General features: G+C 35.7%; 1 protein-coding gene and 1 long non-coding RNA gene across 5 annotated transcripts; one reads left to right on the top strand and one right to left on the bottom strand.

The window, feature by feature from the left end:
* Positions 1-1,966: 1,966 nt before the first annotated feature.
* On the top strand, positions 1,967-5,140 carry eEF1alpha1 (eukaryotic translation elongation factor 1 alpha 1). 4 transcript variants are annotated; one of them, XM_028314035.1, is made up of 3 exons: positions 1,967-2,075; positions 2,706-4,114; positions 4,916-5,140. In XM_028314035.1, exon 2 carries the CDS (start codon positions 2,717-2,719, stop codon positions 4,103-4,105), a length of 1,389 nt encoding a protein of 462 aa, XP_028169836.1. In that variant the 5' UTR covers positions 1,967-2,075; positions 2,706-2,716; the 3' UTR covers positions 4,106-4,114; positions 4,916-5,140. The 4 variants fall into 4 exon arrangements, with proteins under 4 accessions (XP_028169836.1, XP_028169835.1, XP_028169834.1 ...); XM_028314034.1 differs by having other exon boundaries at positions 2,706-4,127; positions 4,929-5,140; XM_028314033.1 differs by lacking the exon at positions 4,916-5,140 and having other exon boundaries at positions 1,968-2,075; positions 2,706-4,339.
* Positions 5,141-9,629: 4,489 nt separating this feature from the next.
* LOC114359594 (uncharacterized) lies at positions 9,630-10,226 on the bottom strand. Its single transcript, XR_003656436.1, has 2 exons — positions 10,088-10,226; positions 9,630-9,939 (listed from the first exon to the last, which is right to left on the bottom strand). It is a non-coding gene; the product is annotated as an uncharacterized LOC114359594 (long non-coding RNA).
* Between the last annotated feature and the right edge of the window lie 72 nt (positions 10,227-10,298).

Genomic DNA, 10,298 nt, shown 5'->3' with positions numbered 1-10,298 from the left:
GTAGTTGTGGGTAGGATAGCATTAAAACAGCCATTTTACTCATAACTTATCTTTATCAAGCTTTTAACGCGGTCTTCTTTAAAATATCACAACATAACATCTATCTATATATATAAAAATGAAACCCGTTTCGCGTTGTCACGGCATCACGTGTGAACGGCTGAACCGATTTCGATAATTCTTTTTTTTTAAATGTTTGTGGAAGTCCAAGGATGGTTCTTACGGAAAAAAATATTAAGAAAATCTCTACGCTAAGGCGGTACGAAGTTCGCCGGGTCAGCTAGTAAAAGATATAAAATATTAAATCTTTACTAAAATGCATAAAAAAAGTCAGCACCCACATTCGTGTCATTCAGTATTTTCAGAACTTTGCTTCTCACTGTACTTTCAGACACACATAGAACAACAAAAATAAAATTAACTGGAATAAAATAAGCCAACTTTTTGTTTACAACTTAAACAAAAGTGGGTCTGAGTTATAATAAATAAGTCACTTTACAAAGTTTTAAAAAATTTACTATAGGTATATACCACTACATTAATTAACAAAAAAAAAATATTTGAATAATAATATTTTTTAGATTTGGACGCTGTTAAATTTTTCTTAAATTTTAAAGGTTATGTTACTTATTAAGCATCATAACCTCTAAAATTTAAGAAATGTTCAAAGATTATTTATTGTTTCTTGTAAATTAGATGATTGCGCATATCTATGTATCATTATAACATCTTCCATTAATAACTCACCAGTTTAATCTGCTACTGACAACGCCTTTCTTGCGGCGGAGTTTTGGGCTGACGCTGTGTAGGTTTTTTGTCGACACGACAAGAAGAAGTTTAATCTGCTGTACTTTGGTACATAAATCCTCCAGATTAATTATCAAAGATTCCGGCCTGAAGTTTTGCCAAACATCACAAGATAACCTTATAATATCGTATCACGAGAACCGCGGTGGACTTAATCATGATGATATTGTTTAACAACCCAGGAATAAGTAAGAACTAAGTATTTGTGAAAACTCTTTTGGCAAATGTGAAGTTTAATTGGTAATTCTATGTGTGTTATAGAATGCTGTTTGTTTTCCTAACAATAAAATAAAATAATATAATTATTGGAGATTGGTAAACAATTTCATTCCATAAAACATTGTTTACCAATCTCTTCACACACACACACACACAAACAGTATAATCAGTGTTTGTTACTAGGAAATAAGTTATATCAGCAGTAGGTATACTTAATAGTACCTATATTAAATCATCAAGAAACCAAATTAAATTATCATTAAACAATACTATGATAATATAAGAACATATGAAACCAGTTAATTAACCTACTACTGAGCGCCACGGTCTTCTATAGAAGACAACTCGTTTCAGTGCCCTCAGTCCACACCCACGTATTTTATAGAAGACAATAATATCTAATCATATTTTTTCAGTAATTTCTTTGTTTTATGCGTATTTTTACAATTGCCAACAACCCTAAACTTACATTTATATTTTAATATGACCTTTATTTATTGAACCCCTCACTAATAAAAAGTTACACAGTTGTTGAACACTGTTTTAAAGTGACATTTCCATACTAAACGTCACTTTATGACACTGTTCAACGAGCGTGTAATTATAACATTAGGCTAACTTAATGCCATAAGGCATTTGTTTGTTTTTATAACAGAACTGCCTGAAACAGTTGTTTTGATATTATGTGTTGGCGCTCAAAAGGATAATTTAAAGAATAATACAGTAGCGCCACCTAGGGTAATAATATTTTTGTGCCGATGCATAAAACTTAATAACAGTTAATATTATTGGTTTTTTAAAGTTCAGTTCCGATATTAAGAAATACCAATCAATTACAATCTAGACATAATCTCATTTGTGTTACTATCCAACACAATATTTCACATTTGCTACACATGTTGCACAATATATTGCAATTCTAGGGAGTTTGTCCATATAAAGCAGCCACACTGCCGACCGGAAGTGACTCTCCTTGTTCCAGCTGAAACCATTTCTCGTCCATTCTGTTGGAGTCTTTCTCGGATATTACACGCTGATTGTATTCCGTGGTGAGTGTCAGAAGAAGTACTGTGAAGTGAAAAGTGATTTCTAGATCTCAAAAGTTTTATACTATAGTGTTAGTATTTAATTCACTGCCATTCATTTTTGTTTACCAAAATCCAATGAAATCTAATAAGACTAGAGTGGTGTAATTTTAAACCTTTTCAATAAGTCCGATCTGTGTTAGCAACGTGTACGAAATTATCTTTCAATCTAGTATTCCTTTGTTTCTTTTACATTTACGAAAGTGCTTTTCAATAGTTCTTAATTCAAAAACATCGTGATGTGCTTACGCGTCACATTTGTGCACGAACCGGCTCGTCACTACCACGTGGTTGATGCGATCTTGTTTGCCATATTTTAGTGTTATGTCCCAAGTTTTTCAGTTCATTTGTCTTTAGTATTAGCTGTTAATTACTAGTAAATACGTTTTTTCTAATATTTTTAAAGTTTTTGCCGTAATGGCTGACATCCATTGTGAAATGTCAAGATAGGGCGAGGCGGCCATGCGGCGGCCATATTGCCGGTCCCGCGACACATGAGGCTTCGACCTTGCGGATGCCGGTGTACATCGTTATCCCGTACGCGTGTTTGACCAAAACAAATCAAGTAATCTTATTTGTTTTCAATTGTTGCAGACTAACCAAAAATGGGCAAGGAAAAGACTCACATTAACATTGTCGTCATTGGACACGTCGACTCCGGCAAGTCCACCACCACCGGTCACTTGATCTACAAATGCGGTGGTATCGACAAACGTACCATCGAGAAGTTCGAGAAGGAGGCCCAGGAAATGGGCAAGGGTTCCTTCAAATATGCCTGGGTATTGGACAAACTGAAGGCCGAGCGTGAGCGTGGTATCACCATCGATATCGCCCTGTGGAAGTTCGAGACCAGCAAATTCTACGTCACCATCATCGACGCCCCTGGACACAGAGATTTCATCAAGAACATGATCACAGGAACCTCCCAGGCCGACTGCGCCGTCCTCATCGTCGCCGCTGGTACCGGTGAGTTCGAGGCCGGTATCTCCAAGAACGGACAGACCCGCGAGCACGCCCTGCTCGCCTTCACTCTGGGAGTGAAGCAGCTGATTGTGGGCGTCAACAAAATGGACTCCACTGAGCCCCCATACAGCGAATCCCGTTTCGAGGAAATCAAGAAGGAAGTGTCTTCCTACATCAAGAAGATCGGTTACAACCCAGCTGCCGTCGCTTTCGTACCCATTTCTGGCTGGCACGGAGACAACATGTTGGAGGCGTCTACCAAGATGCCTTGGTTCAAGGGATGGCAAATCGAGCGCAAGGAGGGTAAGGCTGAAGGCAAGTGCCTCATCGAGGCCTTGGACGCCATCCTGCCCCCCGCCCGTCCCACCGACAAGCCCCTGCGTCTGCCCCTGCAGGACGTCTACAAAATCGGCGGTATTGGTACGGTGCCCGTAGGCCGTGTGGAGACTGGTGTCCTCAAGCCCGGTACCATCGTCGTATTCGCCCCCGCTAACCTGACCACTGAAGTCAAGTCCGTGGAGATGCACCACGAGGCTCTCCAGGAGGCTGTGCCCGGAGACAACGTTGGTTTCAACGTAAAGAACGTGTCCGTCAAGGAGTTGCGTCGTGGTTTCGTCGCCGGAGACTCCAAGAACAACCCACCCAAGGGAGCTGCTGACTTCACCGCACAGGTCATCGTGCTCAACCACCCCGGACAGATTTCAAACGGCTACACACCTGTATTGGATTGCCACACAGCCCACATTGCTTGCAAATTCGCTGAAATCAAAGAGAAAGTTGACCGTCGTACTGGTAAATCCACTGAGGACAACCCTAAGTCTATCAAATCTGGTGATGCCGCCATTGTCAACCTAGTTCCCTCCAAGCCCCTGTGTGTGGAGGCCTTCCAGGAGTTCCCTCCCCTCGGTCGTTTCGCCGTGCGTGACATGAGACAGACCGTCGCCGTCGGAGTCATCAAGGCCGTGAACTTCAAGGAGGCCAGTGGCAAGGTCACCAAGGCTGCCGAGAAGGCTTCCAAGGGCAAGAAGTAGCTAGCGTTGTTAACAGCACAATTTTTCATCCAACTGCGATACTTCATTCACCGCAAGGTGTTCAGAAGGAAAGAAGGGCTACTGACTCATTCCTTTTCTATATTTTTTACAAGGCTTATACTGTAACATTATTTTATAATTTATATAAGGTTATACATATATCTGAAATATTTTGTTATGACTGCAACTAAAGTGTAAATTCATAGAATAAAGGTAGCCTCCAGTAATATTTAATTACTTATTTTTATTCCTTTCCTCTCCGACATCACACCCCCTTTCACAAATTCTCAAACACAATACATTACAAGTAGGACACACCTATCACTAAATGAGCACTTGATTTACAATAATAAATTAATGTAAATGGCCTATTGCACCTACTATTATTACATTATAATTTAGTCTTTTATTCCGTTTTAAGACGTAGCGTAGGCAGGCCTCCCACTAGGTGGACCGACGATCTGGTGAAGGTCGCGCAGGCGCCTGGCGCAGGACCGGTCTTTGTGGAAATCCTTAGGGGGGCCCTTTATCCAGCAGTGGACGTCTTTCGGCTGAAACGAACGAACGATTCCATTTTAATCACATAGGTGACACAGTGTAGCTTGATGATCAGCCTTGGATAGTTTTACACCTAAATAAATATCCAACAAAAGGGTCACGCACGTACGCGTATGGGAGTCTACTATGGTTCCACCACCACATAGTAAAAAAACGGGGCCCGATTGATTGCTTTCTGTCATAGAAAATGATTTTACAGCAGTGTTCATCATCTTGTTCACCTACACGTCATAGCTATAGTCACAGATATGNTTAACAGCACAATTTTTCATCCAACTGCGATACTTCATACACCGCAAGGTGTTCAGAAGGAAAGAAGGGCTACTGACTCATTCCTTTTCTATATTTTTTACAAGGCTTATACTGTAACATTATTTTATAATTTATATAAGGTTATACATATATCTGAAATATTTTGTTATGACTGCAACTAAAGTGTAAATTCATAGAATAAAGGTAGCCTCCAGTAATATTTAATTACTTATTTTTATTCCTTTCCTCTCCGACATCACACCCCCTTTCACAAATTCTCTAACACATTAAAAGTAGGACACACCTATCACTAAATGAACACTTGATTTACAATAATAAATGTAATAATAAAAAAGGGCCTATTGCACCTACTGTAAGGTAACATTATAATTTAGTCTTTTATTCCATTTTAATCACATAGGTGACACACACACACCCTGTAGTGTAGCTTGACGTTCAGCCTTGGATAGTTTGACACCTAAATAAATATCCAAAACAAAAGGGTCACGCACGTACGCGTATGGGAGTCTACTAGAGATGGGTTATACTAGGTAAATTTGATACTAGGTGCGCCTATTCCAAGTATTTAATAATACGTGATCCAAATACCTGTTCCACTTAGTACGTAGTAATTTACCATACTTGACGCGACTAGTGCGGACTAATCCACGTATTATGACTTTAAAATACAATTTTCTTTGAAAAGATCCACTCGTAGTATTAATAATGCAATTTGAAATTGAATAATAATGTTTTTGCTGGTTGTTGATTGATTGATATCCTCCCTTCATACTTCAACAGGCTTAGGACTATCAACTTAAAAGTTGGCGTATTTAAAAGATATCAATTTCATAAAAATATTTACATAATTTTTTCTATTTTTTATTTATGCAATTATCACGGACGCGTGACAACAAACCAAAACAAACCTGTCGGAAGAATAAAAACTGGTTTTTTACCGGCTAGTCAACAAGGAGTGAGCTGGATGAGAAAAAACAAAAATTAAAATATTCAAAACCTTACCTGTGTACAAATAGAGTTTAAATTACGTAATACATCAAACACCTATTCCTATCTCACACCTGCCTGCGCTCAAATTTGTTTGTCAGACAGAGACGGAGTGAATCTCTACGTTCGGGTAAATCCGCGAAACAGTAAAAAACGTATGTTCCGATCGATTAAAAAAAAACTGTTGTAGTTCTGGTAAATTAAACTTCTGAATAACGATTCGTACAAGTTTCCACATAAGGTGCCATGATCCATATTGATTAAATACTTCAAGTTATTTCGATAATCAAGAAAACACGCACTAAACGTCATTACCATCACAGTAAAAGTACTGACCTTTGCCGTTGTCTTTTAATTTTTTTTACTTTACCTATACACAGACCAGATTTTGATTATAAATTTAAAATGTACATATTTNTGACTATATGTAAGAATTAATTTATTTTAAAAAGGTAAATAAAGATGTTTTTGGTTTTGTATTTAATTTTAACAAACTATCAGTTTTATCGGAATTAAATAATTGTCGAATCGAGTCACACGATATCTTTCGATGACTTTGCGAATGCAGTACGTTTTTTACCACATTGAATTTTGTCGTTTAGAAATATCTTCAAAACTAGGTACCTGACTTAGCTTTATGAAACAAAACGTATTGGAAAAACTACGCATTTTTACATTTATTAAAAATAAAAAGCTTGAGTAAATAATCTTTATTTTATGAAACTAGGTCAGGTACTTACTAGGATATTTAAAAGTATGGAATTAAGTATGAATTACTAGTAGTACTATTTAACATAATGGAATAACGATCATTACTTTCATAAACATTAGGCACAACAAAAATATTATCTGCAAATTAATAATGTAGAATAACGTCTACCGCTACAATATTATTTTAATCCACAGTCAGACTAGCTATAAATTTAACAAAATATCAGTTTTAACGGAATTAATTAATTTTCGAGTCGAGTCACACGATATCATTCGATGACTTTGCGAATGCAGTATGATGATACGATTACTTTTACGTTGCGGCAATCACTAAAATTCGCTAAAATGACACTAATGACGTTTAAAAAGTGGCACGCTCGGCTTCATACAATTTTTGACACATGCTGCATCTATCTATATCTGTGGCTATAGTAATATCCAACCATTCATTTCAAAGGTCAATAACCTTATCGCCCGGATCGGGTGAAAGGGTGAGGTTATTAAAAAAATAGAGAAAGATGAATGAACAACAGCAGTAGGTAGCTTGATCATGACATGATGCATTTCTGTAAGTGATCTAAGTATGTTAGGTTTACCAGAATTTTCTAAAGCTACGTTTAACTTTACATACCTACTTTGATCACGTAAATACAACAAGTAGGTACAGTCGACACAAGTAGGTAATAATATTTACGAGTAGGTTATGTTTTTTAGGGCTGGTTACCTAGTTCAACAAAGTAATATCTCACATATAAATACTGTAATATTAAAGAGAACTATTATCCATTTTATATGTATTATGTAGTAAGGTAGGTACCTACCTACATTCTTAGATTAATCTAAGCCTACATTACATACCCTACTACTATTTCTCTAAATTAGGTAGGTACCTACCTAGGTGTATAATAAAATTGGTGTGTCCAATAGGTAGTTGATTAAGATATTCGCGAAAAACGCTTCTGGGAGAACGTTTTTGACCTTTCATGTTTAGTTTCTTCGGTTAGTTAGGACTGTAACTGTACGGATATGTTACTACTACNAATGTGTATGATATTATGAACACGTAAGTGATTATGGTGTAATTGTGTATGAAAGTGTTTGTTTACATCTCTGCTGGATTCTAAAAAATCAAGGTATAGGTACCTATGGATTAACGCCTACTCAAATTTTATAGCAATGATGAATTTATGTGTCAGTATTTCTATATTTGTATACCTACCTATTGTATACTACTTGAATGTCCATCCATTTATTATCCAACAAACTTGAATTAAAAATTATTTTTACCTACTTGAATATAACAGCTCTATGTAAGTTGGTTACTACGTACGTTCGTACTATGTTTTGTGCTATGGCCAATGGCGTACAAAAGGTTAAGAGAGCATCATAGATAAGAACCTACCTACTGAGATCATCTTGGTGCATGTATGATTCACATTCAAAAAGCAAAATGAATCATTTTCGCAATGTTATGCCATATAATAAAATTAAAATCAACTACATCTTTCCGTGTTACTACCTAAAATAGGTATATGAAAACCTTGAAACAGTACAAACTATACAGGGTGTTAGGTAAATGGGTATATGAGCCGACACTAGCCCATGTTAATTTGATATCATAATTTTATTTTTTTTAATTTTCATACAATATAAATTTTATAAAATCCGATTTGTATGAAAATTAAAATAATTAAAATGAAGATATCAATTTTCTGACTTCACCATACCATTTATATGACCATGTTAACATGGTCTAGTGTCGGCTCATATACCCATTTACCTAACACCCTGTCTTTTGCATAAAATATTTTTTATAAAAAAACCCGTGGTATTTACTTATTGTCTTAAAATATTAACGTAAAGTAGACTATATAAGGACTAAAATGACATATGATACATATGAGTATGGGTATTTTAAGATATTCATTTCGCATCACAAAGTTGGCAACTCCGCTAATTGGACGAAAACTAGCGCACTTACCTACTATGTAAGTACTGAATGTACTGTAATGCAACTAAAAAAATCGATCAGTACTTAGGTACCTATGGATTAACGCCTACTCAAATTTTATAGCAATGATGAGTATAAGACTTATACTTAGTGTCAGTAATCCTAAATTTGTATACCTACCTCTTAGATTAATAAAGCTTTATTAATCTAAGACCAAAACCTATACTAGGTACTTGAATGTCCATCCATTTATTAACTAATAACAAATGTGAATTAAAAATTATATTTACTTGAATATAACAGCTCTAAGTAAGTTGGTTATGTACGTACTACGTTCGTATTATGTTTTGTGCAATGGCCAATGGCGTACAAAAGGTTAAGAGAGCATACATAGATATGAACCTGCCTACTGAGATCATCTTGGTGCATGTATGATTCACATTCACAAAGCAAAATGAATCATTTTCGCATTGTTACGCCATAAAATAAAATGAAAATCAACTGCATCTTTCCGTGTTACTACCTAAATAGGTGTATGAAAACCTTGAAACAGTACAAACTATATACAATTTATTTTAAACCTCTGGTTTTTTATTAAAATTTTCAAGATATAGAGAATCCTGTTACGTGTTTGTTGCTTTATATTATAATTATATACCTAGGTAGTCCACATAGTGACTTAGTGCCAACTAGGTATTGACTTTCACTTTTGAAATCATTGCAGGCTTTATTCTGCTTACTCACTTACTTTACCTACTAGAAATAAGACGAATGTTACTATGGTAGGACCTACAACGTAAAACCTTAGCACAACTTTAATATAGTACCTACCTAACTTTGTTACTTCATGGCAATTGTTATTAATGTTATTATAATGTTGTGTAATAAATAATTATTAACATAGTTCAAATAAAGGGAAGTTAAATAAAATATCTTGCCAGAATCTTAGTAAATTAACAGTTTTATTTAAATAAATTACTAGAACTACAATCTAAAAACTCATAACCCTTAAGTTTAATATGAAATATTGTTTTTTTCAGATTCTCCTTTTTCTTCATTTTCTATTATCATGTTAGCCCATTCTTCTGCTTGTCTGTACCTTTGTCGCTTAGCATAGGGGGCGTAAAACCATCTATGTGTGGCAACCAAGGCAGTCGTTATGGATATAGCCATCAATGTTTTTGAAATTGGGCTTGCATTCCTAAACCATCTTTGAATTGCAGTCATGATCACTGCGTAGTGCTAGGCGTAATTTCTTCGTTATTTTCAAGAGGTTTCCTTTGTTGCCGAGGAAAATGTTCCTCAAATAGTGGTTTCCAGATGTAAATCCCTCCAAATACACCCAATATTGTCGCTAAAACAATTTGGCCTTTAGTTATTCCACGAGGTCTATAAATTCTCATTATAACCTGTTCTCTGTGGTAAAAGGCTTCTAAGCCTTCGGTAAATACAGCTATTTTAATTCAAAAGGAATTGTAAAATAATAAAGGTATTAAAATTACCTAACTCATTGAAATAACCTGAAAATAAAATTTTGAAGTTTTAATTTTTTTCTCCTGCCATTCCTGATTCACGAATCTATAACTATACAGCTTAGAACATTTGTACTTTTTACTAAACTACCAAAGATATAAGAATTTATTTGTATGTACACGCGATTAACACAAGGAACATAAAATACAAAGAATGATTTATGTCGCGCATTCTGAATTT

The sequence above is a fragment of the Ostrinia furnacalis genome, unplaced genomic scaffold (assembly GCF_004193835.3).
Source record: "Ostrinia furnacalis isolate ACB-3 unplaced genomic scaffold, ASM419383v2 OfSCF4495, whole genome shotgun sequence".
In the NCBI taxonomy this organism is placed as follows: Eukaryota; Metazoa; Arthropoda; class Insecta; order Lepidoptera; family Crambidae; genus Ostrinia; species Ostrinia furnacalis.
Note: the sequence above shows the minus strand (reverse complement) of the source record. Positions and strands in the feature narration are given on the sequence as shown.